Source organism: Parasteatoda tepidariorum, chromosome 6 (genome assembly GCF_982258835.1).
Source record: "Parasteatoda tepidariorum strain Cologne lab strain chromosome 6, Ptep-v5.0, whole genome shotgun sequence".
Lineage (NCBI taxonomy): Eukaryota > Metazoa > Arthropoda > Arachnida > Araneae > Theridiidae > Parasteatoda > Parasteatoda tepidariorum.
The window spans coordinates 58428620-58445864 of record NC_141760.1 but is presented as its reverse complement, the minus strand read 5'-3'; the positions used below and the strand labels follow the sequence as shown (position 1 = coordinate 58445864).

General features: G+C 26.1%; 1 protein-coding gene across 7 annotated transcripts in view; it reads right to left on the bottom strand.

Moving 5' to 3' along the window:
* LOC107447394 (neuronal acetylcholine receptor subunit alpha-7-like) overlaps positions 1-17245 on the bottom strand; it is a 414295-nt gene that overhangs the window by 23379 nt on the left and 373671 nt on the right. For 4 of the 7 annotated variants that reach the window (XM_071178635.2, XM_071178633.2, XM_043041458.3 and 1 more), the window contains exon 9: positions 4712-6404. The exons of the other annotated variants lie outside the window; for them this stretch is intronic. In XM_071178635.2, coding sequence (XP_071034736.1) covers positions 5913-6404 — 492 coding nt within the window. In that variant the 3' untranslated portion in view covers positions 4712-5912. Of the gene's footprint in view, positions 1-4711; positions 6405-17245 lie in introns of those variants that run through there. 7 annotated transcript variants of the gene reach the window in all.

Here is a 17245-nt window from a genome sequence, read left to right as displayed (position 1 = left end):
CATGTTTGGTGTTTTATTGAAACAAAAACAAGCATTCTGAACGCACTAAAGCGGTCAAAGAATTCAAAATAAAGACCAGCATTCTTTGCAAACTTTGAGATTTGCAAGTAACATGTTAGCGATGCTTTAGTTAAGCAAAAACAGTGTGAAGTTTCATATGTTTGGCCTTGTAGTACAAGTGAAAAAATAAAACGCTTATTAAAACGAAAATTTCGAGTAAATAATAAGAAATTTAATTGTAAAATTTCAACAGAATGTGATCTAAATATTTTGCATTAAATATTACTGGTTTTATTAGCTTAAGTTTTTTTTCTAGCTGTAGGACCTTAAAACTTTTTTAATGTATCATTGTTAATGATTATGGTATAGTTAATGTAATTTCTATAATATAAGGCTCTTGTAAGGAAAAAGCTTTCAAAGAGTACATCATGTGTTTTTTAATCGCGAATCGAATAGAAGATATAAAATTTAGATCAATTATTTTCCTTAAATATTTTATTTGTAATTTACAAAATTTTTCTGAGTTTGCTATTTCAAATAAATAATTTTTAAATCATTGTTTTTTCATTGAAATGTAATGAATTTTTGTAACAAGCTCAAGTTAAACCTTTCTTGCAAATTTAGTTTTTTCTTAAAATAAAATTTTGTTATTACGTCAGTTTTCAGTTTTGCAAAAGTTTAATTTAATGTTTTTTGAAAGAATACCTTAAAGAAAACCGGAAAGTGAGCATTTGACAGTTCAATCAGTTAAATGATCGTAAATTTATATCTTTCACATTATCTAAATTTAAATATGTCAGCAGCAATCTTCATTAGATAGTTCTAACTTAATTTTCTTACCTCTGAAACTATATATAAAGTGTAAGATATAAATACTGAAATAGAAAAATTTTAATATTTCAAACAAGAAACGTTTTAATGCATAGTTTGTGATCGAAATAATTCTTCAATTGGGACTACTATATTATGTATACAGCTACGAATTTTGAAAATGTTTACATTTGTTATAGCCGTAATATTAACATGTACATAGTAACGTACGCAAAATCATGCTTTCCTAACAAACTGAAATCTTTTATGCCAATGTAGCTGGGTATTTGAAAATAATCCATGAAGGAGTTGAAGTTATTTTATATTAAGTAACTAAAGAACAGTTTTTATTTTAACAGTATACTGTATATTACCGAAAAAAATTAAATACAGGACTTATCAAACAAACTGAAACCTTTACTGAAAATATAACTGAGTATTTAGAAGTAATCCATGAAAAAAATCGATGTTATTTTGAATTATTTTTTGAAAATTATTTTTATTAGTTTTACTTTAATTGCGTACTATATATTACTGATAAAATATAGAATAGGAAAAACAACATAGTTTATGTAAAGAATTCCACTTTATAAAATAAGGAAATATTTAAAATTTTTAATTTATAGTGCAGTTGAAAAGCTTTTAAGAATCAGAAACTATATGAAAAATGTCGATAGTTCTTTTTAAAAATATTCTTTTAAAGAATAAACGTTACTTTTTTTAGTTTTCAGCAGCTTTTTTGAAATGAAAAATAGTTATGTTTTCCATCAAATTAAAATTCTATGGCATATTTGGATTAAAAGTTTCAATATTTGATAACTCAAGATATCAATATTTAAATTTTTTTATAATAGTACCAACGTGTAAAGCAATAAGTAAAGAAATGGGGGAGAAATACTGAAAGTATTTTTCTCGTCATTAAAATCAATGAATACTGCCCAAAACAGTGAGAAAACGAAAGTAATTTTTGCGTAACATTAGGTTCAGAATGTTTGAGTTAATTTTTCTATTAAATTGAAAAACATCATTTTAGTTCAGTTGCTTACGGTCTGAATAAGAAGATTGCTGCTTTTTGGATATCGTATAAACTTGTTTCTAAATGAAGCAATAGTAATGAATGATATTAAATATATGTATTTATAGCATAGTACAGTTCGGGATAAGTAAGTGTATAATATTGGTATTCTACCATATATGTACAGGAGTAAGTTTTTCTGTCGGACCTGTAACTTAAAATCACATAATAGACTTGATACAAGGGCGTACTTTGCTGCTTATTGTTTACGTGCTTGTTTATAAAATCGGAATTCTCAGTGACATGAAAGTCACTAGTCACCCAGTCTGACGACAGCCACAGTCATAAGAGTTATAAATACCGCTAAAGTCATAATTTTTCAAATTGTTCTGAACATCATTTTAAAAATGTTTAGACTTAAATTACGATCTATAAATACGTAATCTGTAGATATTCTTGGCATAGATTACATTTCTTTAAGTAGGTCCTTTTATTACCCTCGTGGAAGTTAGGGACATAACGTAGATATATTTGTATCAAGATTTATTATTTTTTTTTTATAGAAACTTTAAATTTGTTCAGTTATGTTAACGCCTTCGTAAAAAAATTTAATACAAACGTTTTGCGGTTGCTCTGACTTTTCAAAAATATAGATATGCTTTTTTTCATATCCACTTTGCTAGAAATCATTCTTTTTAACTTTTCTGTGCGTTTCAGAATTAATATAATGGTTCCTAAAAATTGCTTTGTTCTGAAAATTTGATTCGTTTAGAGAATATGATATAATTATTTGATTTCGTTAATTTTAATAATAATTTTTAAGACAATTTTTCAGCGTCATAGAACATTGTTCGAAGAATATTTTTTTGAATATATATTAATAATATATCTTAAACTTTCGCAATATTTTTGTATTCATGTCATTATTCGCGCAACTCACACTACAAAAGAGAAATGTTTGAAGCTTACAATATTCATAAGCAATTTCTAAAAGAAATGATGTTTAGCATTTGGATGAAACATGTTTAATTTACATGTTATAGTTTCTACATTTTGTCACGTTTACTTTGGATTTACTGTTCATGAGTTGAAGTTGAGAGTAATTTACTCTACATGAGAATATGTCATGTAGGTAATAACTAAATACAGAAATTAATACTAAATTTGAGGATATTATACTAATTGAGGAATACTAAATTGAGGTCATTGTATTTGCTAAAATATGTAATTTTAGCAAATACAATGTAAAAAATTACTACAAATTCTGCAGAGGAAAAACATATTTTTTTTCCAGAAAAAAACTGTTTAGAGAAAAATACAGATTTTTTCTGTTTCTTCTTTGAACATTCAATGAGAGTTATCAAGTTATATTTGTAAAAATTCAAGTTGTATTTGTAAAAACACATGTTCAACAAACAATCGGAGGGGTTTTAAATTTAATATTGATATGGTATTAGTCAACTAAATGTTCTCGAAATATTCGAACTTGTTCTTTTGTAGAGTAAGTCACGCATGGAATAATGCATTAAATGGAATGTTTAAATATGCTTTTCAATTAATAATATTTAAATTTTGACTAATTTTTTTACATATAGTCTTCGAGTAACTTAATTGTGCTTTATTAGTTAACACAAACTATTCGATAATATTAGTTGTAATTGATAATATTTGATCATCGTTAAATTGTATCATTTGTAAGAAAATGCTACAGAATTTAATTAAAAAAAAATGTTTTTATGACCAATAATTTCTTCATTTGAAAATCCTTCTAAAGTTCAAGACAGTTAAGCTAAATGATAAAGGAACGAAATTTCTTCTGCCTTGGAAATTTCATATTATACATGGCAGTGTATTTAAATTGAAAAGGACTCTATCCGTAAGCTAGGTAGTCTGAAATTCCGTTCCTTTGTTTTTAAGTTGATATTAAAAAACAAAAATCCAATATTGTTGTCCATTAATTACTTTCGTTTCGAAAGCGGGAACTCGGCATTCGAAGTAACTAAGATTAATAATATGAAAGCAAATAATAAAATTAGGGAGAAAAAAAAACTGACATCTTTTGAAGAAAATGTTGTCGTTTTTATCTTCTTATGTCTTTCGTTAGTGGAACAATATATGTTAGAAAATATTTACGAAGAACGTATTTGAAGTATGAAATATATTATTTTTTAGCTGCACATAGTTTTTTAGATCGGATTCATTAACAAAATTCAACAAATATGTTAAAAGTCGGGAAGATGTGTAAACACGCAGGCCGGAAAAGATTGTAAAGGAAATATTGAATTCTTTTGTATTTACTTTTTTATTTTCTTAAATTTATTTACTTGAGAGTTTGCTTATCTAAAATAATTAAAAGTTTCTAAGAATATTTAAAAAATTAGCTTCATTCATTAAGATAAATCCTTTTCAATGAGGTATTAAATAAAGTAATTACTCTTAAGGACCGTAACATCAAAAAATATTTTTTTGGATTGAAAAATAAATAATGCAAGCTGCAATTTTGCTAGGATATTGTAATCATCAAATCATTAGTTAAGATATTTTAACTTCGTTAATTTATGGATTAGAGATTTTCCTTAATATTTTTATTTGCTCTTATTAGTTGCTTTAAGTTTCTGTAATTGTTTTTATTAATAAAAGAATAAGCTATTCAATAATTAAAACTAATAATTGCTAAGTATGTAATTACCTATAAGACAAAAATATTTTTAAGACTTGTTTTTGATTATAAGAAAGGATACTTAGAGAAGTTTTAGCTATGACTTGTTTTTTATTTATTTATTAATTGCTTAATATGCATCTTGTTTATTAATTTGTTCTAATCCTGTTTAAAATGATTAATTATATATTTTTCCTTAATTAAGTCGCAAAATGAAAGTGTATAGGTTTTCTTTATTTTAAATTTATTTTATTCTAATGAGTGGTTATTAATTTAGCTCTTTGCATCCTTTTTCATTACATTTTACATGATTTTCTTACATTTAAAATAGTCCTTTAATTTAGTCGCACATAAAGAAAGAATGGTATAATAGTAAATATTTTAATGTAAATAACTTTGTTGTTTGTTTTCCATTTTTTAAAGAAAATCAAAAATTTGAAAATTTACCCAAGGTAACCATACAGTTAGAGGAACTAAATTATAAGAAGTTATTTTTCTCCACTTATTTTTAGTTTGTTTTTCTGAAAATTTTAAAAAGAATCGTGGTAAATAATTAATAGTAAATTTAAATAAGTGAAAAATTGTTAAAACTTTTTAATCTTTCAATTAAATTCATCATATTAAAAGTAATATGTTAGACTATTTTAAATCTTTTTTAATCAATGATATTTTTTCTTACGTTTTTGATTTTTTCAAATCCTAGCATGCGATGCAGAGATATGAAATTAATTGTAAATTTTGCATAATATTTGTTGTAATTTTTTTTAAATCATAATTTAGAAGATGCTCACAAAATAATGTTAGGTACTTGTAGATTTATTATTCGAAAACTTTTAAATAAATGTAAAGTTGAAGTTCGAAACGTGCGTGACCCTATGAGAGATATAGCTAACGTTTAACTTCATTTTAACAATTTTTGTAGAAGTGCGGATAAAATAAATTAGACAGTTAAAAATACTAAAAAAGCTATTTTAATTGGAAAAAAGCTTAAAATAATTAATTAATTACTCAATGTTTCCGCCGTTAATGTACTCAGAATTTTCTTAATGTTCGTTCATTTTTCATAAACCAATTTTTTGGGGGTTTTTAATTAAAAGAATTTCAATCGATTTGATTGGTGTTATGGCTAGTTGGTTAGTAATCAATGCTTTATAGTACTGTACTAATAATTTTGTAAGAAAAGAGCCCTAAATACCTGGCTTTATTTTCTGGTCACCCTCTAGATTGTAAAAAACTTACACGCGTCGAGTTTATGCTTCAGTTTAAAAAATTAATATTAATCAGTTTTAAAACCAATAAAATAATTCCATTTAAAAAATGTGATTGTTAAAAAATCCGATCGTAGTGAATAGATCGCGTGCAGCAGCAGTAAAATGTCATGTCCTTGATTTTTAAAGTCGTAGTCACTCTCACGAAAAAATCGCTCCCTCACGCTACGAGATGTGGGGCCCTGAAGATGGTTACGCAGGTGGACAGGATGGTGAAGAGGGTAAATCCAAACAGGCAGATCCTGTCAACGACCATGCCTGCAAACTTCCAGTCAGAGATGACTTCTTGATTCTCATCCTCTTCTCGCATTCGTCTAGTGATGAATCTTAGTTCCCTGAGGATGTTTTGTAGTTCCCTCTGCGTACTTAGACACGGGTGGTAGAGGGGAGTCTCGTCCCCCGACCCCCCTCCAGGCCCCCCGCTGCGGCCCCCACTGACCGTATGCACATAACCACCCCCTGAAGTGCTGTTCTGCTGCCTAAAGTCGTCGTCCATATCTAGGACATTGGCTAGCAGACTTCTGGAGGATCGCTCTTTCAGTTCGAGTTCTTTCATTTTGGAACTCATAAAGAGGTGCTTGCGCGTGATTTTCTTTCCCGGTCGACTCATTCGGAGGATAAACGGTAGCCATGTCAAGAAGATTGTCTTCACCTGAAAAATCAAGAATGGAACTCCATAAGTGATCAAAAAATTATAGACTACATTGTTGCATAGTATTGAGAACAAAGGTAATAATAAGTAAAATGTTTTTATCAAAGAATATGTATTAGCATTAACTAAAATAATATTTTACATAGCATTAAATAGTAAAGACATCATTTATAAACTAGCTATAACATGTTGTCTAGTGTTGATATCAAGAATAGACTGGAAATAAAAATTGCTATCAAGAACTAAATATTAGCATCAAAATGTTGACTGAAGAATGTATTAAGAGTTAGAAATATTAAATACTTTATTTATACATTCGCTACGGTTGTCGTCTAGTTTTGATATCAAGAATCGACTAGAAATAAAACTTGCTGTCAAAAACTAGATATTAGCATGAAAATGTTACAGTCATGATTTATATACTTAGCATGATTTATCATGATTTATAAAATTTAAAAGGATGATTTATAAATTAGCTGCAGCTTGTTGTCTAGTGTTGATATCAAGAATAGACTGGAAGTAAAAATTGCTATCAAAAACTAAATACTAGCATCAAAATGTTGACTGAAGAATGTATTAAGAGTTAGAAATATTAAATACTTTATTTATACATTCGCTACGACTGTCGTCTAGTTTTGATATCAAGAATCGACTAGGAATGAAACTTGCTGTCAAAAACTAGATATTAGCATAAAAATGGTATAGTCATGATTTATATACTTATCATGATTTATAAATTTTAAAAGGATAATTTATAAATTAGCTGCAGCTTGTTGTCTAGTGTTGATATCAAGAATTGACTGGAAATAAAAATTGCTATCAAAAACTAGATATTAGCATCAAAATGTTGGCTGAAGAATGTACTAAGAGTTAAAAATATTAAGTACTTTATTTATACATTCGCTACGACTGTCACCTAGTGTTGATATCAAGAATCGACTAGAAATAAAACTTGCTATCAAAACTAGATATTTGTATCAAAATGTTATAGTCATGATTCATGTACTGGTATTATTGTATAGTTTTGATTGAAGAATGTACTAAGAGTTAAAAATATTAAATACTTTATTTATGCATTCGCTATGGCTGTTGTCTAGTGTTGATATCAAGAATCAACTAGAAATAAAAATTGCTGTCAAGAACTAGATATTAGCATAAAACTGTTATAGTCATGATTTATATACTTATCATGATTTATAAAATTTGAAGACATGATTTCTAAATTACCTACAGCATGCTAGCTAATGTTGATACCAAGAATTGACTGGGTATAAAAATTTCTATCAAAAGCTAGATATTAGCATCAAAATGTTATAGTCATGATTTATATACTGGCATTGTTGTATAGTTTTGACTGAAGAATGTACTAAGAGTTAATGATTTATGCCTTAGCTATGACTGTTGTCTAATGCTGATATCAAGAATTGACTAAAACTAAAAATTGCTATCAAAAACTAGACATCGGCATCAAAATGTTATAGTCATGATTTTTACACTGGCATTGTTGTATAGTTTTGACAGAGCATACTAAAAGTTAAAACTGCTTTAAAAAATGCAGTAGTACAGTACCAAATATTATCACGATTTATACACCAGCTATAGCTTCTTGTATATTATACAAATAGGATAGGACTTTACGTAAGAACTGATACAGAAAATCATGTTAAATGTGATAGTTATGGTTAATACTTCAACGCTTAATAGTATATAAAAACACCGTAAACTGTGCACTAACATTAAAACATATTTTTATCCAAACCCTTCTCTTATTAATTAATTTTCTTTTGCATGTTATATGTATCATAAATTATTTTTATTATTAATCTTATTTTTATTTGACTATAATGAAAATAAATTAGACTTTGTTATCCAAAATTAAGTTTTATCATAAGCATTTAATATTCATGGCTTATGAACTTCTACAGATGGTTGCAAAGCACATAAAAAATGGTCATTCGATAAAATAAAGTTAATACTTATTTTTTATGATAATTACAACTCTTTTTAGTTACATTCATTTTGCAAGTGCATACTATCTAGATTTATTTTTGGTATTTATTTTATTTCTATGAGACTACAACTAAAACTGAATAAACTGTAATAAGTAAAAATTGTTATCATAAAGCATTTTCAGCATCGAAATAATAAAATCATCAATTATTCTCTTCAGTAAGAAAATGGCGTTTAGATTGGATAGCATATAAAAACTAAACATTCAACAGACGAAAGTTAAAACATATTTTTATCTAAACATTTCTTAGATAAATTAATTTTATTTTCTGAATATGAAACATATTGTCTTATTTTTGATGATAAATAATATTTGTACTTGTATTGATGTTTGTAGCTGCCTTTAATAAGAGTTTATATTTGTTATAACGTATATACTTAATTGTAGTTTTTATTTGTTTAGAAATAAATGTTTAGAAAATGAATACAATTTTCTTTGAATAGCAATCAAAGCAGCTTATGTTTTATAGCGTATTTAAGAACTTTAGTAAACAGAATTTTTTCTAAATATTTATTTAACAAGCTGTGGTAAAAATTATTTTTCTAAAATATAAAAGAAAAGCAATAAGAACTTTAGACTGATAGTTTTTGAAGTTTTATATTTACGGAAAAATATTATCTGTTGTCTCATTTTAAATTTACATTTCAATATAACAAGAACAGCAATATACAAGAAACTTTTAAATTTACAAGAGACATCCACTGTTTGTTTGATTATTTATTGAGACGCGTTTCTAAAAATTTTTAATGAGTTTCTACTTTTGTCACATGCTGAAAAAAGTTTCGCAAAAAGAATCCTTCCTAAAATTTTGCACTGTAAAAATTTTCATGGTTTTGTCTTCGAAACAATGCTCACGGACGCATTTTTTAAGACGATGAACAAGTTTTTTTTTTCATTTTTTGTAATTGATTATTTTGAAGCCCATAACTTTTTTGCGAAACATAATTCCTTGAAATTTACCCTGCATGTAATATTTGATTTTATAGCACTTAGTTGTCGGATGTCAAATTTAACACATTATCAACAAAAAGTTACCAGTAAACTCCATAGTATACTTCTAGTATACGAAGTATACTCCCATAAGTAAAGTATACTCCTGATTATATATAGTAATTTAGCTTAACGAAATTTAGTGTAAAGAAAAAACACTATTAATTTTTTTATGTATGTTCATGTTTTTACGTTTTAGTTTTTCTCGAGCATTGAAGAGCTATTAAGTTCAATTCCACAGCCTTGTAAGATTAAACTATTGTAGATTAAGACCAGAAAATCTCCCTAATCAAGGAAACATTTGAACCTGGGTTAAAGTTTTTATATATTTTTTGTTTCTTATTGTAAACCGCAATTACTCTATATTGAGAGTAATATCTCCCACGGCGAGAGTTCGATGGAAAGGAGATTCTGTGAGACTAATTCAGTTTAAGAACTGGCCAATTATTAATGACTTTTGAATTCTGGCAAACTCATTGAGGGAAAAGTATCCCTTAAGTCCTATCTTGGTTATAAATAAGTAATATAATTTGATTACAAAAACGTAATCTAAATAAGTAATAATTATTATAGTTATTAAAATATATATTTGTTAGCACTTAAATCGTACAATACAATTATTTCGTAATTATCTAAATAAAAAAAAATTCTGATAGTAGGTTATCATTTTATTGTTATTTAAATAAGACCTTTCATGCATAAATAAAGTCTTAGTTTAAATGGATAAACTCTTTTTATTTCTAATTCCCATGTTCCTTGATTAATGGAATGTTTAAAAGTCATTTTTGAGTTTTTATTTTAAATGATCCTTTAAAAACAAATTAACTGCACTAACAGAAGCTAACTATTTTTAATCAATAGCTAAATACTTATGATGCTGCATCACATTAAATGATGCTTTCGTACTCATTTACGTCCACTAATATATTTATATCTTAAAACATATTAGATTTAATTCTATGCTTGCATTTAACACCAACAAAACTTAAAATAAAATCTCACTTTTAGCATAAAAATGAGATTTTTATGCTAAAATTGATCCAGTTGAATGTACATTTTTACTCACTGAAAGAGTTTTACGTAGAAATAAAAGAGTATTTATTTTTTTAAGGCAAACAAACATAAAAACTTCATGAATATTTAATTTACAATTGTTCGTTCCTTGCCAGTTCCAAAAGCTTTATTTGTCTAACATATTATTTAAGTGGAATGCTGAACCTTTCTTGTTACAATGTTAAAGTAAATAAAACGCATTTTGCTTGCATTTGTTTAAATAATTAATGTATTTATAAATTAAGAGTTATTTAGATAGCAGGTAATAGTAGTTATAAAATAAAATAAAGTAATATTTTTTATTTGACACAACTAAAAAGCATTATATTATTTCAATACAATTTCAATTTTGTTTAATAACAATTTACAATATTTGTGAAGTGCATTATGCTATTATTCATATATTCATTTATGCTCAATTATTTAAGAATCTGTAACTATACATTTTTACAGAGGAATATAATATTTTTTATCACTCAAGCACATGGTGTATGTAAGTTCTAGGTGATTAACATAGTGTTTTATTTGGAATTTATTAACATTTAGTAGTTAACTGCTATTAAAAGTGTTGCATTTAGTAAAAAAAGAGCTTATATATTATGCTAAAAAAATTGTCAAAGTTGTTCTGGTTTAAGGTATTTTGTTGTTTAGGAAAAAATTAGAATATTTGCATGGTTTAATTTCTTTATAATACCCTGAATGGTTTTTAGTAACGCAAATGCGGGGAAATGAGGGAGGAAATGAAGTTTGTATTAATCGTAAAAATTACATATCTACTACTATGGTAGAAATGCTAGAGATGAAAGAAATTTTGTAAGAAAGATAAAAAGTAAGTATACAGTTCAAAATACCCAATTGTCTGTGTAAAATATTTTTTATATAGCATGAAACAAACTTTTTAATATTTTATGCATATTTGGATAAGTTTATTCTAATTTCAGCGATTTATTTTATCTGTAAAAACATTTTTAAGCGTTCTGAAGTATATTTTAGTTCTAGACTAATGCTTATAAATATTACACATATTTTTACATACATTTATAAATATTATACATATTATTTAGTACAAACCATTTGTACTAAATAATTGCATAAAAATTTGAAAAAAATTTGACTTTTAAATAAAATTAATGTGCCCCAAAAAATTCTTTCTGTTAAAAGAAAGTACCCTTTCTTTTTCCAAAACGTCTTGAAAATGTGATCCCAAGTGATTGAAAATGGGAAACTATGGACCATTATATGAAATGGACCATTACAAATTAGGAAGATTTTATGTAATGTTTCAGTTCCCCCTAAAGCTATTTGTGCTTTATAGCGCCTCCAAAAAGCATCCAAAAAATCTCAGTATTGCTGAAGGGTTAAGAATGAAGTTAGAGTTACATTTAAAGTAAAATGCAAAACACTCTGCAATATCTCTCTATTATCTGAAATTTTCCACCACCTTTTCATTTTTTAAAAACTTTTTTGTGCTTTATCACTACATTACAATAAAATTTTTTAATGAGTATAATTCGTTGAAATAGGTAAGAAATATTTATAGCATAGCTTTAGTTTAATAATTTCCGTAGTCGTCGTAGGTGTGGAAGACTATACTTATAAGTCTCCTTCAGCAGTTAGAAATATAAAAATATGCGCCCTAATATTTCCAACAAATGAAAAAATTTATGAATTTAACTAAGCTACAAAAAAGCTAAGAAATTAAATAAAAGTTTATCATCTCTCCTCCATTTAGAAAAAGGGAAAAAAATAATGTACTTAGAGTTTTAAGAAATATTGTAACAGTTTATTTTAATTTCATTCCCCTTAAAAAATAGGGACTAAAGACGTAGGTGGTAAACCCACACGACTTTTTTATTCTATGAAGTATTAAACACGAATTAATTTTATTATCTTATGAATAGAAGAATCTTATGTGCTTAAATAAATCTTATGTATATAATGTAACTTATATGAAAGTTTCACTAGGATATTTATAAATTAGTGAAGAATAATCGAAAATCCTTTTTACCTGCATGAAAGCCGATGAATTTTAAGAATATTAACGCTTTATTAATAAATAATTTAGCTATGAATAAACTTTATAACATTTTATAAATCATTTAATAATAAAAGAGCTTTTTTAGAGTTTTATGAGCTACTAAATACTAATAATGTTTTTAAACGACTAAGAAACTAAATTAATATGAATGAACAATTGATATGCTTATGGTTATAACGAATAAATTTATTTATTTTTAAAACAAAAATTTGATAGCTATAAATTTATATTTGTTCGTGTAATGTGACATTTGCAATATTTTTTATTATATACATAAAAACATATGTAATGTAAAATGTCGCATTTTGTTGCTTTATATGTTGCTTTCAATAAATAAATTCAATATTAGTTGAGTTCATAAGAACCTTTTGCTTTTTATTGCACTTAAGAAGTTCAATTTTCTAATACTTTTAAGTTAATTATTTTTCACTTTTGAAGAATAATTTAAAAATGATATTTAAATTATTAGTACTTCACAAGGTGGAAAGATTTTTTACAACCTCATTTGAATATTTTTTTAAAAAAAACTAAATTATTATAGCGTGTTGAATCAAACTGAGCAGTAATTTCAAACAAATAATTAAAAAAATTTGAAATAATATCTCTTCCCTAGAGATTCATCTAGACGATAATAATAATAATAAAAAAACAGAGTATTTGTACTATGTTAAAAACTAGCTTAAGTTAAAAATAAAATTAATTAAATCGACCGTTTCATTAAAGAATATGTCATACTTAATTATTACAGTTTAATATATAGTTTACAGAGATAAATTATTTTATAAAACAATTTCTTTATTAATTAAAAAATCGTAATTCTGTTCTATATTTACGTAGATACAGAATAAAGTATTATATTTAAAATTTCTTGACACAACTTTTACTTTTATGTTAATAAATATTGAATTATATTTAAGCACTTTTTATATTCCTTGCACTTAAATTCTTTATTGAGATAAGAAAAAAAATAGTTTGCATTTAAAAATATCGCATAATTAGTTGAGTTAGTTTCGAGCACTGCTAGTCATTTATTTTGTTAATTATCATATGAAGAAGTCGCAATGTTTTACGCAAATATTTACTTAACTAATAATATGAGACCTCTAAGGCAGTTAAATGTTTCATTTTAAACTAAAGAGTAAGTTTAATAATAAACATTGCTGATTTGACATTTGAACATTTTTTGTTGTTGTATAATTTAGAATTTTTACGAAACAATTATAATTTAAAAGTTATGAGTGAAGAAAAAGTAATCAAATAAATGCTACAGTCATTCTGTAGTCGGAGATTGTTTGCCTTAACTCCGTTGCTGTTTTTTTTCAATTTAAAGTGAAATAGAATTGCTTATTTAAGATAAAGCTAGTTTCTAATAATGACAATATTTAAATTTTAAACGATAAAGGTAATATAAAAGTATTTTAAGAGTGATGAGTTTTGTAACTTTTGGACGGTTACAGCTCTCAATGATAAGACCAAGAATAATTCATTATTTAAAAAAGAACCATCATAGATTATTATAGATTTATTTAGAGATATTATAGATTCTTACTTATAAATGTCAAATAAATTATTTTAAACTTTAAATAGAATTATTATTGGTTTATGCTTAGAACCATTATATATTTTTAATTTGATTTATTACATATTTGTTCCAAATGAAACGATTATTGATTTTGGTTAATGCGCACTCTGGCCGATCAATTAGAAACCTTATGTAAATATTTTATTGCATATCTCTTTCCTCGGATAATCATCCATGGCATCGATTCTACGAGCTATTTTTACACATTTATGTCTAGAAAATATCAAATCTTGTAAATTAGAAGGAAGGGGAGATTGCTGTAGATGTCCAATATGTCCCAAGAATTTCTAATGGGATGAGATAATGAGCTTTGCGGAAGCCAGGACAGGTGATGGAAATCAGATGAATGTTTATTGAACCAATTTTGAAAGTTTTTAGCACGATTTATATTTTTAATATCGCCCTTAAAGTTTCAGTCAAATTCGGTGAAAAAAAGTAACATTGCACGATGCACTCACACTGCCGAAATGCCCAGATATTGCATGGCTTTTATTTATCCTCGGGAAACACCAGATTATCGATTTCAGCAGGACATGCTTCACACCATAATACTCCCACCAAACCTTTGAACATTGCAAAAAAGACCCATTCTCGCAAAATTCGACGTTTTCCATCAGTGCCATCAAACAAAGAGTAACGTTTTTCATTCCTCCACATAATCCGTTTCTAGTTCTTAGATGAATGCTCGTTGTCAATTTTTATATCACTGAAAATGAACTCTGGCATATCGGCCAGAAATGTGAGGCACAGGCACACGTTAAGTATTCCTATCTTTTCAACTGCAATTCTTTGCATGTGGTTAGTACTAAAATCAGTTTGAAAAAAAAAACCTTTGTTGAAAGTTTCTGCCAACTGAAACATATTAGAATCCTATCTGTGTTCAAATAACATTGTTAGAATTTTCATTCTAAAATTATGGTAAAGTAACCGTCAGCAGTCTGTCCATCCAATTAACCGTAAAATTTACGGTAACGAATTTTTTTTTAATTTTAACTGTTTTGAAACCGTTTACAACTTGTATAGTTAAAAAACCGTGAATACAAAAATATACGTCTCTTTTTAATAATTTACAAAAATAATAGTTTCAAAACCATGCAGAAAAAAATTTAATTGGACATTGAAGATAGTTTTATGCATAATGCCATCCATGCGGGAATGAGAATATCATATTCTAATATGCCAGGGTCAAAAACTGGGAAGTGCAGGACACTGGAAACTCTTCACGTGTTGAAGGGAAGGGAAAAAAACATTGAGGAGCCAACGCTGGGACTCGAACCTGTGTTCTGACGGTCATGAGACTAACATATTAGCCCTCTCGGCTGTTTCAAAGAATTAAGTGACTTCATTAGGTGGACCTAATTCATGGGATAAAATTCAAGTTGTTTAATTGTATTAGGTGAAAGCAGTTAATAAACGGTTTTTCTCACATTTAACAGTTTGAATACCATTTTATTTATGGTTAATTGACTGTTTTGTTAATGGTATATAGTAAAATAACAATTAAACAAATTGTTATTTAAGTATTTTTCAGAAATTTGTAGCAGCACACGTTTGCGTCTTGAAAATGACTCTTTTGTTTCCTACTTATAAATTCTGATATGGCTACTTTTGATTACACAGTGTGTTTTACTGGTTGGTTTACTGGTGAGTTTTTTTCCTAATTTATTAAACAGTGTGCGTATATATTAACATTAAAAAAGAATATTTGAGAATTATTTGAGAGGAATCGCTTAATTAATTTATTAAGTGCTATTTATTTTATTAAGTATTTTTAATTTATTAAGTGCTATTTATTTCATTAAGTATTTTTAATTTATTAAGTGTACTATTTAATTTAATAAGTATTTAATTGAGTGTACAATAAGTTTATAATTTGTAGTAAAATTCAATTTTATGAATCATAAATTTAGTGTTACACATTATATCATTTAGAATTATTATAAATTTTACTAGAATTTCGTATAGAATTTTTTAAGAATTCTTTGGAATATTTACTTAGAATGTGAATAAGTTATAATGAAGATTTATTCAGAATGTGAAGGAATTATAATGAATATTTACTTAGAATATGAATGAATTATAATGAATATTTATTTAGAAAAAAATAATTTGTGGTTTTTGAAATTAATCCAGTATTGGTTTATATAAGTTTATAACGAATTCTGTTTTAAATCAATACAATTGTTTGTACATAATGAGTGAGAAAAAGGCTTATAAAATACATTATTTTGTAATTTTATGCAAGCCTTTCAGCGTTATTTTATACAACATATATTTTGCATCATTTCAGATGATTAAACAAATGATTAAAATAAAAGTTAAAAGACTATTCTTGTACAAAAACGTTTAAATAAGTTATAACTACTGTTTTAATATAAAATTAATATTGTTATATTCATAAAAGGTTCATTATACTCAATTATTTAGTATTTTTTATTTTTAAAGTTCCAAGTAAACAAGCAAAAGTAGAGTTAACAGAAATAATTCAAGTTTCATAAATATAAAAAAAACACTTTGTTTTTAGTGAAAAAATATACTTAGTTGTACAAAGAGATAAGACATTTATGAATAAGGCAAGAAATAAAATTGTCCAGAACGTTGTAAGTATTTGTTTATTATGTAAAAATACAAAATCTTTGATACACAGTTTTCTATAATATTATTTAACAAAGTGCACCCATCAAATAGTTCGGATACTTGTCAAAATCACTAAAAATTAAAATACCATGTATTGAGAAAGAAAATGTAGAATACAGGAGAAACGGGAGAAGCATATTCTGCTCTCCAATCAGTTTCAAACATTCTACGTTTAATGTAATAAATAGTAAGTTGAAATTCGAGTTATGACATCAAAAGTTACGTTTAATGTTATTAAATTGGATTAAAGATACGGAAGAACACATTTCCATTTTTGAAATCTTGAATTCAATTGAATACTATATTTAGAAAAGTTTGAAAGCATTTCAGTAATTGCTGAGATCGTTTATAAAGTTAAAAATTGATTTTCTTAAAATTTTACTAAAATTTGTAGTAAACTGCAGTTTTGAAAGATGTAAAAAAAGCGTACAATAGTAAATGCTTGGTAATAGTAACTAATTTAATTGGTTTCGAAATTTAAAAAAATGAAAACTATAGATAATAATTTTTATCTTTTATAGATAAAAATA